The 17,500-nt window shown below is 47.3% G+C and overlaps 2 protein-coding genes and 1 long non-coding RNA gene across 52 annotated transcripts in view; 1 reads left to right on the top strand and 2 right to left on the bottom strand.

The window, feature by feature from the left end:
- Nucleotides 1–17,500, top strand: part of LOC121689800 (protein NLRC5-like) — a 187,196-nt gene that overhangs the window by 39,800 nt on the left and 129,896 nt on the right. For 32 of the 50 annotated variants that reach the window (XM_042069923.1, XM_042069964.1, XM_042069961.1 and 29 more), the window contains 8 exons: nt 254–427; nt 757–930; nt 1,450–1,623; nt 1,960–2,133; nt 2,677–2,850; nt 3,427–3,600; nt 4,195–4,368; nt 5,184–5,357. The exons of 5 other annotated variants lie outside the window; for them this stretch is intronic. In XM_042069923.1, coding sequence (XP_041925857.1) covers nt 254–427; nt 757–930; nt 1,450–1,623; nt 1,960–2,133; nt 2,677–2,850; nt 3,427–3,600; nt 4,195–4,368; nt 5,184–5,357 — 1,392 coding nt within the window. The remainder of the gene's footprint in view (nt 1–253; nt 428–756; nt 931–1,449; nt 1,624–1,959; nt 2,134–2,676; nt 2,851–3,426; nt 3,601–4,194; nt 4,369–5,183; nt 5,358–17,500) is intronic. 13 more of the 50 variants (XM_042069959.1, XM_042069949.1, XM_042069968.1 and 10 more) reach the window with 9 other exon arrangements.
- On the bottom strand, nt 322–1,533 carry LOC121689852. Its single transcript, XR_006024889.1, has 4 exons — nt 1,438–1,533; nt 745–916; nt 520–580; nt 322–413 (listed from the first exon to the last, which is right to left on the bottom strand). It is a non-coding gene; the product is annotated as an uncharacterized LOC121689852 (long non-coding RNA).
- The window catches only part of LOC121689831 (C-type mannose receptor 2-like), a 4,809-nt gene continuing 2,309 nt past the window's right edge, over nt 15,001–17,500 (bottom strand). Inside the window, exon 4 of the mRNA XM_042070066.1 lies at nt 15,001–15,400. Coding sequence (XP_041926000.1) covers nt 15,387–15,400 — 14 coding nt within the window. The 3' untranslated portion in view covers nt 15,001–15,386. The remainder of the gene's footprint in view (nt 15,401–17,500) is intronic.

Here is a 17,500-nt window from a genome sequence, read left to right as displayed (position 1 = left end):
ACACACAAACACAACACACACACACACACACCACTGACTCACTCACTCACACTCAAACAAACACACACACATACATCCTTTCACACACACTCATTTAGTCACTCACTTACATACAAATACACACACGCCACACACACACACACACACACACACGCACGCACACACACACACAAAGAGTATTGTACATTTGACAGTAATGTTGATTGCCCAAAAGGAAATGAAGATGAATTATTTCTCCTGCTTCTCTCTACAGTCTGTCACACTGCAGTATTGGAGATGAAGGCTTCAGAGCTCTTGCATCAGCACTGAGATCAAACCCCTCACACATGAGAGAGCTGCAGCTGAGTGGGAATAAAGCAGGAGACTCAGGAGTGAAGCATCTTTCTTCTCTTCTGGAGGATCCCAACTGTAAACTGGAGAAACTGCAGTGAGTATCACAAGACCAGATACTCAGTTGATATCAGTGGATTTGACACACACACACACACACACACACACACACACACACACGAGTGGCACCTTTAGTTTGGAAACCTGTGTTCAAGACCGGGTGGGGTCACTGCTCTCTCCCTTCGCTACACTGACACACAAACACAACACACACACACACACACACACACACACACACACACACACACACACACACACACGCGCACACACATACACACACACTCAAAGAGTATTGTACATTTGGCAGTAATGTTGATTGTCCAAAAGGAAATGAAGATGAAGTATTTCTCCTACTTCTCTCTACAGCCTGGATAACTGCAGTATTGGAGATGAAGGCTTCAGAGCTCTTGCATCAGCACTGAGATCAAACCCCTCACACATGAGAGAGCTGCAGCTGAGTGGGAGTAAAGCAGGAGACTCAGGAGTGAAGCATCTTTCTTCTCTTCTGGAGGATCCCAACTGTAAACTGGAGAAACTACAGTGAGTATCACAAGACCAAATACTGAGTTGATATCAGTGAATTTGACACACACACACACACATACACGAGTGGCACCTTTAGTTTGGAAACCTGTGTTCAAGACCGGGTGGGGTCACTGCTCTCTCCCTTCGCTACACTGACACACAAACACAACACACACACACACACACACACACACACACACACACACACACACACACCACTGACTCACTCACTCAATCGCTCATTAATTTAGTCACTCACTTTCACACAAACACAACACACACACAAACACCATTGACTCACTCACTCACACTCAAACAAACACACACACATACATCCTTTCACACACACTCATTTAGTCACTCACTTACACACAAATACACACACACCACACACACACACACACACACACACACACACACGCGCGCGCACGCGCACACATACACACACACTCAAAGAGTATTGTACATTTGGCAGTAATGTTGATTGTCCAAAAGGAAATGAAGATGAAGTATTTCTCCTACTTCTCTCTACAGCCTGGATAACTGCAGTATTGGAGATGAAGGCTTCAGAGCTCTTGCATCAGCACTGAGATCAAACCCCTCACACATGAGAGAGCTGCAGCTGAGTGAGAATAAAGCAGGAGACTCAGGAGTGAAGCATCTTTCTTCTCTTCTGGAGGATCCCAACTGTAAACTGGAGAAACTAGAGTGAGTATCACAAGACCAGATACTCAGTTGATATCAGTGGATTTGACACACACACACACACACACACACACACACACACACACGAGTGGCACCTTTAGTTTGGAAACCTGTGTTCAAGACCGGGTGGGGTCACTGCTCTCTCCCTTCGCTACACTGACACACAAACACAACACAACACACACACACACACACACACACACACACACACACACACACACACACACACACACGCGCACACACATACACACACACTCAAAGAGTATTGTACATTTGGCAGTAATGTTGATTGTCCAAAAGGAAATGAAGATGAAGTATTTCTCCTACTTCTCTCTACAGTCTGTCATACTGCAGTATTGGAGATGAAGGCTTCAGAGCTCTTGCATCAGCACTGAGATCAAACCCCTCACACATGAGAGAGCTGCAGCTGAGTTGGAGTAAAGCAGGAGACTCAGGAGTGAAGCATCTTTCTTCTCTTCTGGAGGATCCCAACTGTAAACTGGAGAAACTAAAGTGAGTATCACAAGACCAAACACTGAGTTGATATCAGTGGATTTGACACACACACACACACACATACACGAGTGGCACCTTTAGTTTGGAAACCTGTGTTCAAGACCGGGTGGGGTCACTGCTCTCTCCCTTCGCTACACTGACACACAAACACAACACACACACACACACACACACACACACACACACACACACACACACACACACACACACACACACACACACACCACTGACTCACTCACTCAATCGCTCATTAATTTAGTCACTCACTTTCACACAAACACAACACACACACAAACACCATTGACTCACTCACTCACACTCAAACAAACACACACACATACATCCTTTCACACACACTCATTTAGTCACTCACTTACACACAAATACACACACACCACACACACACACACACACACACACACACGCGCGCGCACGCGCACACATACACACACACACTCAAAGAGTATTGTACATTTGGCAGTAATGTTGATTGTCCAAAAGGAAATGAAGATGAAGTATTTCTCCTACTTCTCTCTACAGCCTGGATAACTGCAGTATTGGAGATGAAGGCTTCAGAGCTCTTGCATCAGCACTGAGATCAAACCCCTCACACATGAGAGAGCTGCAGCTGAGTGGGAATAAAGCAGGAGACTCAGGAGTGAAGCATCTTTCTTCTCTTCTGGAGGATCCCAACTTCAAACTGGAGAAACTAAAGTGAGTATCACAAGACCAAACACTGAGTTGATATCAGTGGATTTGACACACACACACACACACACACACACACACACACACACACGAGTGGCACCTTTAGTTTGGAAACCTGTGTTCAAGACCGGGTGGGGTCACTGCTCTCTCCCTTCGCTACACTGACACACAAACACAACACACACACACACACACACACACACACACCACTGACTCACTCACTCAATCACTCATTAATTTAGTCACTCACTTACACACAAACACAACACACACGCACACACACACACACACACCACTGACTCACTCACTCAATCACTCATTAATTTAGTCACTCACTTTCACACAAACACAACACACACACAAACACCACTGACTCACTCACTCACACTCAAACAAACACACACACATACATCCTTTCACACACACTCATTTAGTCACTCACTTACACACACACACACACACACACACACACACACACACACACACATACACACACACACAAAGAGTATTGTACATTTGGCAGTAATGTTGATTGTCCAAAAGGAAATGAAGATGAAGTATTTCTCCTACTTCTCTCTACAGTCTGTCAGGCTGCAGTATTGGAGATGAAGGCTTCAGAGCTCTTGCATCAGCACTGAGATCAAACCCCTCACACATGAGAGAGCTGCAGCTGAGTGGGAATAAAGCAGGAGACTCAGGAGTGAAGCATCTTTCTTCTCTTCTGGAGGATCCCAACTGTAAACTGGAGAAACTAAAGTGAGTATCACAAGACCAGATACTCAGTTGATATCAGTGGATTTGACACACACACACACACACATACACGAGTGGCACCTTTAGATTGGAAACCTGTGTTCAAGACCGGGTGGGGTCACTGCTCTCTCCCTTCGCTACACTGACACACAAACACAACACACACACACACACACACACACACACACACACACACACACACCACTGACTCACTCACTCAATCACTCATTAATTTAGTCACTCACTTACACACAAACACAACACACACACACACACACCACTGACTCACTCACTCAATCGCTCATTAATTTAGTCACTCACTTTCACACAAACACAACACACACACAAACACCACTGACTCACTCACTCACACTCAAACAAACACACACACATACATCCTTTCACACACACTCATTTAGTCACTCACTTACACACACACACACACACACACACACACACACACACACACACACACACACACACACACACACACACACACACACACACACACACTCAAAGAGTATTGTACATTTGGCAGTAATGTTGATTGTCCAAAAGGAAATGAAGATGAAGTATTTCTCCTACTTCTCTCTACAGCCTGGATAACTGCAGTATTGGAGATGAAGGCTTCAGAGCTCTTGCATCAGCACTGAGATCAAACCCCTCACACATGAGAGAGCTGCAGCTGAGATGGAATAAAGCAGGAGACTCAGGAGTGAAGCATCTTTCTTCTCTTCTGGAGGATCCCAACTTCAAACTGGAGACACTAAAGTGAGTATCACAAGACCAGATACTCAGTTGATATCAGTGAATTTGACACACACACACACACACACACACACACACGAGTGGCACCTTTAGTTTGGAAACCTGTGTTCAAGACCGGGTGGGGTCACTGCTCTCTCCCTTCGCTACACTGACACACAAACACAACACACACACACACACACACACACACACACACACACACACACACACACACACACACACACACACACACAAACACAACACACACACACCAACCACTGACTCACTCACTCAATCACTCATTAATTTAGTCACTCACTTACACACAAACACAACACACACACACACCACTGACTCACTCACTCAATCGCTCATTAATTTAGTCACTCACTTTCACACAAACACAACACACACACACACACACACACACACAAACACAACACACACACACCAACCACTGACTCACTCACTCAATCACTCATTAATTTAGTCACTCACTTACACACAAACACAACACACACACACACCACTGACTCACTCACTCAATCGCTCATTAATTTAGTCACTCACTTTCACACAAACACAACACACACACAAACACCACTGACTCACTCACTCAAACAAACACACACACACATACATCCTTTCACACACACTCATTTAGTCACTCACTTACACACAAATACACACACGCCACACACACACACACACACACACACACACACACACACGCGCGTGCACACATACACACACACTCAAAGAGTATTGTACATTTGACAGTAATGTTGATTGTCCAAAAGGAAATGAAGATGAAGTATTTCTCCTACTTCTCTCTACAGCCTGTCAGGCTGCAGTATTGGAGATGAAGGCTTCAGAGCTCTTGCATCAGCACTGAGATCAAACCCCTCACACATGAGAGAGCTGCAGCTGAGTTGGAATAAAGCAGGAGACTCAGGAGTGAAGCATCTTTCTACTCTTCTGGAGGATCCCAACTTCAAACTGGAGAAACTAAAGTGAGTATCACAAGACCAAATACTGAGTTGATATCAGTGGATTTGACACACACACACACACACACGCGCACACATGCACGTTTAGATTGGAGACCTGTGTTCAAGACCGGGTGGGGTCACTGCTCTCTCCCTTCGCTACACTTACACACACACTCTCACACACACACACACTCACATACACACACTCTCACACACACACACACCACTGACACTCCCTCAGTTAGTCACTATCATGGCCTAGGGCAACGGAGGCGTGAAATGCTTTAACAATAACGAAGGTTTATTTTATAAACCACAACGAAAATAGACGATAACAAACACTAGACTAATGTATAAGCAGGAAGTAATCAGTTCTCAGTAGTGTGTTGGGTGTAGGAGATGTAGCGTATGCATGTTGCGTGTTACATCAAAGGAAATCTAAAGTAAATAGAGCAGTGGTAGCCGGCACAGCAAGCTGCAAGGCGCAAAGCAACAGAACCAGAAGTAGGCGACCCCGCCCACCTCATCAGTCCTAATTGGGGAGACACATGCAGACCATTACAGACAAGGCCTGGCACAGTCACTCACTTACACACTCAACTAACCATTACACACTCCATACACACTCCATTACACACTCCATACTGTACACACTCCATACACACAGTGTAATGTTGTGTACTGTATGTCCAACATGTCCAGAACACATGAGGTCATAACTGCTGCCCTCTTTGGTCTGTGTGTCCTTCAGCTGATCTGATGAAGTGTTTCCTTCTTTCTCCTACAGCCTGCAGTACTGCAGTACAACAGATGAAGGTTTCAGAGCTTTAGCATCAGCACTGAGATCAAACTCATCAGCCCTCAGAGAGCTCTATCTGGGGGGGAATCAGTCTGGACCCTCAGCACAGCAGCTGCTCTCTGAACTGAAGAAACATCCAAACTGTAAACATCTACAAATATATGACTAATGAATTCATCCTGTTGTGTTCCACCTGAAACATGTTTTCACACTGTGCAGAGATAAATGTTTCAGCACATTCATATTTGAAGTAATATGTTTTAAAGTGACTTATGTAAATACAATTGTAAGAAATATTGTGTAATGGATGTTTTCAATATAAAACATGGTGATTCTTTAAGGTATGTGTTAAGCATTATTAATCATTTATTAGGCCTGTATTCACCAATTGAGTATTCTTTAGTAGACTCTTTATTCTTGGTATTACCTTCATAACAAACTAGTATGTCTTGATCTAAACTTATTGCTATATGATAAGTATCAAAACAGTGTGTTTATAGCCTCTTAACAATGTTAGGCTAACAATCCAATCTTTTCTCATCTGTTGTTCCTCGTTGGTGGAACACACTGCCAGTTCCTACAAGGGCAGGGACATCCCTCTCCATTTTCAAAAAACTTCTGAAGACCCAGCTCTTTAGAGAACATATCCTCTCATAGCACCACTTACAACAAGTCTTGCTGATCCTAGCACTTACCAGCCGTCTTGAACTGTGACTCAACTGTTAAAAACAGCACTCACTGATGCACTTATTCTTACTGTACTCTACCGTTTTTAAATTGTCCTAAAATTGTTGAGAGAATTGCTTTAAAACTTAACTGTTACCATGTTGTTAGTCGCTTTGGTTAAAAATGCGTCAGCCAAATGTAATGTAATGTAATAACAGCAGAATAGTTGTAGAATAAGTATTCATATGGCCAAACTTCAGCACAATATGTCACTTCCCAGGATGCTGTGCCACACAGCTCTGTACAAGTGGGAGATGGGCTCCCTGTTCTAAAGTGAGAACTGTCTCCATGGCAGCAAGCACATGAGCATCAGTAATACGGTGGTGGTGGTGATCCCGGGGCTGTGTGTGGGGTTGCCCACGGTGATCTGGGCGCTGCGGGCGCAGGGTGCCCACCAACGGGACAGAGGCTGGGTGATGCCCTCCATCCTGGACCCGCTGCTTACACACACACTCTCACACACACACACACACACACACACACGCATACATGAACTCAAGCCCACAAACTCACACACACAATCTAATGCACAACACTCTAATTGGCATGGTTTTATTTTTATGTATATTGAGCTCAATGCAAATCAAACCAGCTAATAGACTAACTGAAGTATACTGCCCTCCTAATGGTGTGCATAACCAAAATTAGACAGCCAGCCAAACTCCCTGAATGATAACGCGAGAGTCAGGATGTAGCGTCTCAAGCTCCAAGTTTACTGAAGACTCTTTGTTGTCAGACAAGGTGTAAAACTGAAATAATACAGAGATAAAGCCGAATGAATTTCTTATATATTTTATATATTACTAAAGAATGAATATTGAGCCAAACTTACATGAATTATAATGTAATGATCTGAGCCTAGCTGTTCATGACTGTGCTCCCATAATGCTGTTCGGTTGATGTGTTATGTTGAATGTTAATGTTAACCATGCAAGTTACCAATGTTGTGCGTCCTGACTGTCGTGTTTATGTTTATAGTTGATAACAGTGTTCATAACCGGGTCTAACTATTGTGTGTTGTAGATACAGCCTCACATAGATGTTTAGTGCTGGAGCATAAGGGCCAGGTCTGGCCCGGCATTATGCGTTTGTGTGTTTTGGTGCGTAACCAATAAAAGCCATTCTAAGACAACTGTGCAGTTTGTTACATTGGTGTCAGAAGTGGGATGCCGACCCCTACTGGACGGGAGGAGAAAGCTGCGACTGATGCCCTGGCGATGATGAGTTTCCTACCAAGACGGCTCTTCGACAGCGCGCTCGCCCATGGCCACCTGCTGGGCCCAGCAGACGGAGCCAGCCTGCAGCGGGACCGTGACGGAAGAGACCCGCCCCCGGCCACAGGAGGGAACGAACCGGGCTGATGGCAGCATCCTGCCACTTGAACCCGCTCCACACGGGAGCGATGGAAACCGGCCGGTCCCCGGTGCGACGGCGGCGGTAGAAGGGCGGCCCAGCGTAAAGTTGCCCCACTGCAATGGCGAAAGGCCGCTGGTGACATACCTGGAACAGGTCCGGCTAGCAGCCGAGCTGAATGGCTGGTTGGCGAAGAGAACAGGCGTACAGGTGGCGTTGGCTCTGGAGGGGGAAGCGCTACAAGTATTAGAAGACCTGCCACCGGCGGAGCAAGTAAGCTGGACCGCAATCGAAGCAGCTCTGCAACGACGATTCGGCCAGAGAATCTTCATCAGCGACGCCAGAGAACAACTAGCTTCCAGACGGCGGCACAAGGACGAGAGACTGGGCAAGTTCGCGGCTGACCTGCAGCTGTATGCCCGGCGGGGCTACCCAACGTACAGCCAGAGTCTACATGAAGAGATGGCACTGGAAGCGTTTGTGTGAGGCATCCACCCAGAGCGGCTAAAAGAACACCTTCGCCTGAGCGCCCCCAGCTCGCTGTCCGTGGCCCTCGCGGAAGCCAAACGGGTGGAAAACATCTTCCGCACAACAGAGTCGAGGCATTGCGTACGCCAGACATCGATGGAGGAAGACGGGGAGGAACTGGAGGTGACGCGGCAGACCACGGCACAGCCACCACAACGCCGCCCACGCGAGTGGAAGAGGCTGGCCAGCGGAGACGGATACCACCGGTGTGACGAGCCGGGACACATCGCGTGGTACTGCCCAGCCCCGGCACCCCTCACGCTCGCACCCCAGTTACTAGAAGAAGGTGGCACGGCGGGAGGGGCTATGGATTGCATACGGCTGGGCCGGCTCGGCCAAACCAGAGGACTGTATGTGGACTGCACGCTAGACGGGACTCGCGCCTTGATCGATACTGGCTCCACCATCTCGCTTGTGCGCCCCAGTCTCTTACCCGGCCGGCTGGGAAAAGACAAAAACACGCATCACCACAGTTACCGGAGAGCGAGCGGAACTGTATGGACAAAAAGTGGTGTGCGTGTGCATCAACGGTGAGACGGCGAACCGCCGGCTTTGGTTGGCTAGCATTCAGGATGATTGCATTCTCGGCCTGGACGTGCTAGAGAAATGGGGGGCTGTGGTGGACATTTCCTGGTTCACACTACACTTGGGGACGAGCAGCGTAGTGTTGCACACGGCGGGGAAAACAGCACGAAGTGCGGAGAGCTGGCGCGACGAAGAACTCTCCGACTCACTCCACACAAGTCCACAGGAAGCGAACTCGCAAAGAGTACTCGTCATCCCAGACTCCGCCCCTCCCCACACAAGCCCGCGAAACTCAAGCCCGTGAAAACAACAGGTCTCATCCAGGTCCGCTCGCTGAGGCCGCCACTGCTCAGCTCACGCGGGAGGAGCCAAGAGAGCGGGTTGAGCAAACACCATTCTCCGCTCAGAGAGCGCGGCCCTCTGTAGAGACAAAGCAAGCCGTAAATGAACTCTGCACTCGTAGCTGTGAGGGGCTGAGTGAAGCACAGGGTAGCCAGGTGCGGAGACTACTAGCAGCGTACACCGACATCTTCACCGCAAGAGATGAGGACTGCACCCGAACGAGCCTGGTCCAACACGATATCGACACCGGAAATGCCCGGCCCATGCGACTTCAGCCTCATCGCTTACCGTAAACGACAAGCAGCTGAAGAAAAGATCAAGGAAATGGCCGCGGCAGGAGTGATAGAGCCAAGCAGTAGTCCCTGGGCTGCGCCGGCTGTACTCGTCCGGAAGAAGGACAGCTCGTGGCGGTTCTGTGTTGACTACAGACGCCTCAACCAGGTAACCCGGAAAGACTCCTACCCGCTCCCCCGCATTGACGATGCGCTGGACAGCATTGCCCGCTCCTGCTGGTTTAGCTCGCTGGACTTACGCAGTGGCTACTGGCAGATTGAGTTAGCCCCGGAAGCTCGGCCGAAGACAGCGTTTACCATCGGGCAAGGGCTGTGGCAGTTCCGGGTACTTCCGTTCGGCCTATGCAACGGGCCAGCGAACTTTGAGCGGCTGATGGAGCGTGTCCTGGCGGGCATTCCACGAACATGCTGCGTGGATTACCTGGACGACATCCTGTGTCATGCAACAGACTTCACCGGTGCCATAGGAAATCTGGAGAAGGTGTTCGACGTCATACGAGGTGCTGGGCTCGAAAAAGTGCCACCTGTTCCGGAGGCAAACCGGGTTCCTGGGCCATGTCGTGGGGGCTGCCGGAGTGGCCACCGACCCAGCTAAGGTGGAGACGGTGAGACGTTGGCCTGTTCCACGCGACGGTGCTGAGCTGCGGAGCTTCCTGGGCCTGGCATCATATTAGCGGTGCTTCATTCGGGACTTTGCTACAGTCGCCAGCCCGCTGCATCGATTGACACACAAAGGCCAGCTCTTCGAGTGGACACGAGAGTGCGACGCGGCATTCCGGCGGCTGCGGAGGGCGCTATGCGAGGCCCCGGTGCTCGCCTTCCCTGACCCTCGACTGCCGTTTATCCTGGACACCGACGCCAGCGATGTGGGCGTCGGCGCCATCCTCTCACAAGCAGGCGAGCAGGGCGAGCAAGTGGTCGCATACTTCAGCCGCTCACTGGACCGAGCGGAGAAGAATTACTGCGTGACACGCAGAGAACTGTTGGCTGTGGTGGTGGCAGTGCGCCATTTCCGAACCTACCTCTACGGCAAACGGTTCCTGCTGAGAACGGACCACGCGTCGCTCACCTGGCTGCTGAACTTCAAAGAACCAGAGGGCCAGCTGGCTCGCTGGTTGAAGGCGCTCCAGGACTACGACATGGAGATTCGACACCGGGCGGGTCGCCTTCACGGCAACGCAACGCCAAGTCCAGGCGTCCGTGTGCAGCAGACCAGTGCCAGCACTGCCACCGGAGGGAGGAGAGGAGCCTGGCCGCGGCTCAACCGGAGCCCGCTCGTCGGCTACAGGCTGCATCACCGCTGGCAGAGAGAGAGAGAGTCGCTGTTTTCAACGCTAGCCAGCGTCGCGCCAACGAGAGGGTCAACGCTCACCAACAGCACGCCATTGAGTGAGCCAATGCTCGCCAGCTTCACGCCAGCGAGAGTGAACGCTCGCCAACAGCACCCCAAGGTCGTCTCGCCGCCTTCCGCTATCAGCTACAGTGATCGAGAGACCGGAGACAATGCACCGCAGCCCAACGCCACAACGCAGCACTGCAGAGCGGCAGCTGGGGCCACGGACGCGCAGTCGCCGGTGGACGTGATGTCGAGGGAGGAGATCCGGAAGGCGGTCAGCGACCGCCATGGACTGACGTATCAGCACTCGATCCAGAGACCAAAGCGATTTATTCACAGTGGCCGGGAATAGTAGCACGTCAAGGACTGTTGTATAGACACTGGCGAGCTCCCGATAGGCAATCTGACATTTTCCAGTTGCTGGTTCCTGTTGGATTACGAGCCTGTGTGCTGGAACATGTGCATGGGGCAGTGGGGGCGGCTCTTTTCAGCATTGCAGACTCTTCGTCGGCTGAGAGGCCACTTCTATTGGCCGGGATGCAGGCTGGACGTTGAACTGCATGTTCACTGCTGTGACGCCTGCACAGTGAAGAAGGGCCCCACGCGATGCTCGCACGCTCCGCTGTAGCAATACGCAGTCGGGGCTCCCATGGAGCGGGTAGCCGTCGATGTCATGGGCCCACTGCCAGTCACAGAGAAAATCGCTGCGTGCTCGTGGCCATGGACTATTTCACTAAGTGGCCGGAGGCGTATGCGGTGCCAGATCAGAGCGCCCACACGACAGCGGACAGACTGGTCACTGAGATGGCACCGGAAGAGCTCCACAGCGACCAAGGGCGGAATTTCGAGGCAGAGGTGTTTGCTGAGGTTTGCCAGCGCATGGGCATCCGGAAAACGAGAACGACACCTCTGCATCCACAAAGCGACGGGCTGGTGGAGCGGTTTAATCGGACTCTAGCAGTGCAGCTGGCCATATTGGCCGACCGCCGACAAAAGGACTGGGACTTACACTTGCCCCTGGTGCTCTGGGCATATCGCACAGCGGTGCAAGAGTCAACGAAATGCACACCGGCAGCTCTGATGTTCGGGCGAGAGCTACGCACGCCAGTGGACTTTGTGTTCGGTTCGCCTCCGGAAGCGGAGATTGGAGGTAAGCCAGGGCTGGAATACTACAAGCAGCTACGCGAGAGACCGAGTTGGCCAGGCAGGCCATGAGTGAAGCTGATATACGTCAAAAGCGTGCTTATGATACGCGCTGTCGCGGCCAGGAGTTCCAGCCCGGCGATAAAGTTTGGGTGTACTGCCCGGAGAGAAAGAAAGGCATTTCCCCGAAACTCATTAGCCAGTGTGTCGGACCGTGCGATGTCTTAGAGAAGCTGTCTGATGTGGTCTATCGTGTGAGACTGATTAAGCGTCGGAGAGTTGTGGCTCTCCACCGTGATCGACTGGCCCCTTGCTTGCCCGATGCTTTCTATGGCTCAAAACAAACAGATGGTGACGGATGAGAAGACCGCTCCATGATCTGCTGACCTCTTTATTAACTGGCTGGAACATGTGTTAAAACTACCTCCTGTTTGCTTTTTCCCTAAATCTTAACTTCCTGCTGCATTACCACATTTGACCACAATACCAAACAGGGGGCGCTAAAACACCCAAACTTCAAAACTGCCTGGGAGGCAGAACAATGCTAATCTCTAGGGTATGTGATGATGTGCGGCTATTTTATTTCCAAAAGCCAAGGGAACTTTATTATTATATAAATTAAGAAAGTCCAATGTGTTTGAGGGTGATCAAGCATAAGACGCTTGTAGTGACAGGGCCAGGACTGGTGATGTGCTAAAGGGAGTGAGTGTCATGGTGAAGGTGCAAACAGTAGTCCAGCCAAAGACTAAATACACTATATAAGTTAAATTAAGAAAGTCCAATGTGCAAACAGTAGTCCAGCCATAGTCCTTAGTTATGTGTGCCTGGCAAGGTGCTCAAGAGAGTGAGTGAGTGTCATGGTGAAGGTGCAAAAAGTAGTCCAACAGTGCAAGAGTAAGGTCTAGAGACCAGCATAAATAATATAGACAAATAGGGGAGTAAAGCGTAATGTAGACAAGGTAAAATAAAAAACTATTTCAGTGCAAAGACAGGTTGAGGTAATAGGGTTATAGCCATTCATTCATTCAGTATTGTATCAGAAGCCTTACCGCAGCCATTGATCATGTGTGCTAATATAGCATGAAAAAAACAGTGTAGCAGTAAAACAGTAGAGAAAACATTAGGCTGTGTACAATAGTAGAACAGTAGTAAAACAGTAGTAAGCAGTAGTGGGCAGTCAGTACTCAAAAAAACATGGACATGGAGAGGGTGGAGAGGCAGACAGACTAAGCAGAGAAGTCTATCTCTCCTCTTCCCTTTAGTGAGGCATTGTACAGTTCAATGGCCCTAGGAACAAATGACTTCCTCAGCCTTTCAGTTGTGCATGGCAGTGAGCGAAGTCTCCAGCTGATCAAGCTCTTTTGGTTTTTGATTGTGCTGTAGAGTGGATGACATTCATTGTCCAAGATGTTGATCAGTTTGTTTAGGGTCCTTTTGTCAGATATTGAAGTGATGCACTCCAGTTCAGCTCCCACTACAGAGCCAGCCTTCCTTACCAGCCTGTCAATTCGCCCAGAATCCTTCTTCTTTGTGCTTCCTCCCCAGCACATTACTGCATAGAAGAGGGCGCTGGCCACAACAGACTGATAGAACATCCTGAGGAGCTTGCTGCACACATTGAAGGACCGCAGCCTCCTCAAGGTGCTATACAATCACGAAATATAACATGTAAAGTGGCATGGTCAGGCTGCAGTAGATGCATGTTAACTTAATCTTTGTACTGGTATGTGGAATTACATAATCCACTTCATAATTATTGTCCTGAGCCTTCTCTCAGTGGACCTGCTGGAGCTGCTCTTGAGCCATTTGTAGTGCAGCAGATTCTGCGTGGGGACTTCTGTCAGTGGGGACACTTTGATGGGTGGAATCTGTGCTCTCTCTACTTCAGGGAGAGCCTCTGCAGTTTCTACTTCCACCAGCTGGTGGCGCTAGAGGGTGTACTGTCTGTGACTCACCCTCACTGCTCAGGGAGCCTCTGTGTAATTATATGCAATCGTGTTATGCATTTATATTATTGTCTTGTTTAGTTCAACTGTGTCCCTGTGACTTAACCATGTTCCTTTAGTTCAACTGTGTTCCTGTGACTTAACCATGTTCCTTTAGTTCAACTGTGTTCCTGTTTCTCAAATGATGTATGGCTCTGACTATGAAAAAATACTTTTTTACAGTTTGGGATACAGTTTTATCCCAAAATGTTTCATTGGGTCCCAAATGAAAATGTACACCTGTTATCATCCACAAATAGACCCTTGGTTGTTATAAACACAGCATGCACAAGAAAATAGACCAACCATCATGCTGATCAAATTCATTTTTATTATATAGTAGCATAGTATTATATAGTAGCATAGTAGCCCATCTGTAGATTCTACATATCAGAAATCATACTAATCAGAAATAGCCATGTCAGGAACAGCTAACATTCAGCACAGAATTACACTTTAAAAGTTGACAAACTGTACTTTTGTCCTGTCAAAACATGATATAATTGCTAACAAACACAACACATTAAAATTACAGTATTAAACTATATCAATTTATTGACTTATTATCACACTGGAAGAGTAAATATAATGTAACAGTAACATATGTAGTGAGTGTGAGAGTAGTTGTGTAGTTGTGTATGATTAAATGAGTGGTGTATGATGGTAATAGTAACATATGTAGTGAGTGTGAGAGTAGTTGTGTAGTTGTGTAGTTGTGTATGATTAAATGAGTGGTGTATGATGGTAATAGTAATATATGTAGTGAGTGTGAGAGTAGTTGTGTAGTTGTGTATGATTAAATGAGTGGTGTATGATGGTAATAGTAACATATGTAGTGAATGTGAGAGTAGTTGTGTAGTTGCGTATGATTAAATGAGTGGTGTATGATGGTAATAGTAACATATGTAGTGAATGTGAGAGTAGTTGTGTAGTTGCGTATGATTAAATGAGTGGTGAACATGAATGGGAGCTGGAGGACCCTGAGAAGTTTCTCCAAGGCTGCTCTGGACTGAGGAGGATTCAGCCACACTGCTCTGTAAGAGGACGTGAACACACACACACGCACACGCACACACACACACACACACACACAATTAGACTGAAGTTAAAGCTACACAATGTAACTGGGCAGTTCCAGCGTTATGGATGTGACAATTGGACTCATATTGGTAAACAAAATGCCTTAGAGTGGGGGCAACATTAGTATCAGTGAATTAATTTGCATAACTTTTAATGTAACCTCTGTCCTCTGAATACTGAGAAATCCTCAAATTTCATATAATCATTTTCATCCTAAGAATACAAGACATTTTATCAGCGTTATGGATGTGACATGAAATAGACACACTTTTGTGAGAGATTACAGGTTTTCTACAAACTCTGTGAATTTTAAAGGAAACTGCCGAAACTATGATATATGTAGCATGAAGGAGACTTGAATGAACACAAAAAGTGTTTTTGAAACTATGCGTCATTTTCCTAATGTATTATGTAGGAAAAACTGGCGTTATGGATGTGACGGTTTCACGTTATGGATGTGACGTGTCTGAACCAGTCCTCGACAAACTACATAAAACACATTAGTGAATTTTGATATGAAACAATTGAAATAGTAATCATGAAAAACTAGCGATGAAATTATTGCTTCCTCAGTGCCCACTAAGATCCACAGGAAGAATCAGGACAACAAGTCATTTAAAATATAAAAAATTAATTAATTTTTTTCTTTTACCGTCATCAATTTTGGTCAGTGATTCCTGGGTTACTGAAACACCAGGGAACATGAAATTTGGTGGCCACTCCCCCACCGCACTAGGTTAAATGACTAGCCCTACCTGAACCGTTGCACCCAAAATGACAAAATGTATGGTATGTTAGTCTCAAGAGCCCGCATCAACCTAGCCCATACCCACTCATTTGTGATTTGCACACATAAAGTACATGCACGCACACGTGCGTGCACACACACACACACACACACACACACACAGTCGCACACATACAGACAGGCAAGCACACACACACATAAACACATACAGACAGGCAAGCACACACACATGCACAAACACCCACCCACACAAATGCACACACATAAACACACACACACAGGCACACATATGCATGTGCGCATGCAAACACACAATACACACAGGCACGCATACGCACATGCACACACACAGACACACACACACACACACACACACACACACACACACTCTTATAAACAAAAGCAAACTCACATATGCACACACTCATTTACATGCACATGAGTTGCAGGAGTAGGAGATGGAGACAAATTGACAAGCGTGGTTTATTTTTGTGAAGAGAATGTGCAGGAGAGGCGGTCATATTTTGTACCGCTATGCGGTACATCTAGTTTATTGCTGCCGTTACTCATGTTACTCTGTGGATATTAGCTACAGAGGACCTGACACTTCAAATGCTGGCATATCGCGTCACATTTAAAATTAAACTGTGTTAAGCAGACGTGAGCGGCAGGCTGAACAGATCTGCAACAGAAGGAGGTTGCTATGTTAACTCCAGCTGCAAAGTCAGCCATCTTCACCAGCTAACACGATAATCCAGTTACTGTACAACAACAGTATGACAGTTACGGGAAGATAATCGCTCAGATTTTCAGATTTTTATTAGGCCACTTGAAAATAGGCTATGGCTAGGCTTATCACTGGAGGTATTTTAATATTATGTTTGTTTTGCTAATGCTTAGGCAAGGCCTCCCTGTGGTTTTGATCAACCTAATAATCTTTGAAATGTCAATTGTAAACACTAAGGTGAAATGCGTTGAAACTGACATGCCACCAGAACAGACGTTTATTAAAATAAAGTCTCCAGTCTTGTAAAGTCACATTATGTAACATCCATAACGTCACATCTATAACGCACCATTAAAGGTTTTAAAAGTAAGAAAGGGGCACAATTTGTTCACCACACTTTACATTTATATAAATCAGCTTTGCACAGACACTATGGACATTGTCGCATCAACACTGTATGTGTAGCATAAACTTTTCTTATAAAACGTTATGGATGTGACATGGCCATGGAACTTGCTGACTTAAAAACAAAAGCCTTACAAATGTAAGGAGTTGTGCTCTTAAAGGCAAGCTGAGCAT

The sequence above is a fragment of the Alosa sapidissima genome, chromosome 18 (genome assembly GCF_018492685.1).
Source record: "Alosa sapidissima isolate fAloSap1 chromosome 18, fAloSap1.pri, whole genome shotgun sequence".
Taxonomy (NCBI): domain Eukaryota; kingdom Metazoa; phylum Chordata; class Actinopteri; order Clupeiformes; family Clupeidae; genus Alosa; species Alosa sapidissima.
This window is presented reverse-complemented; position numbering and strand designations above follow the sequence as displayed.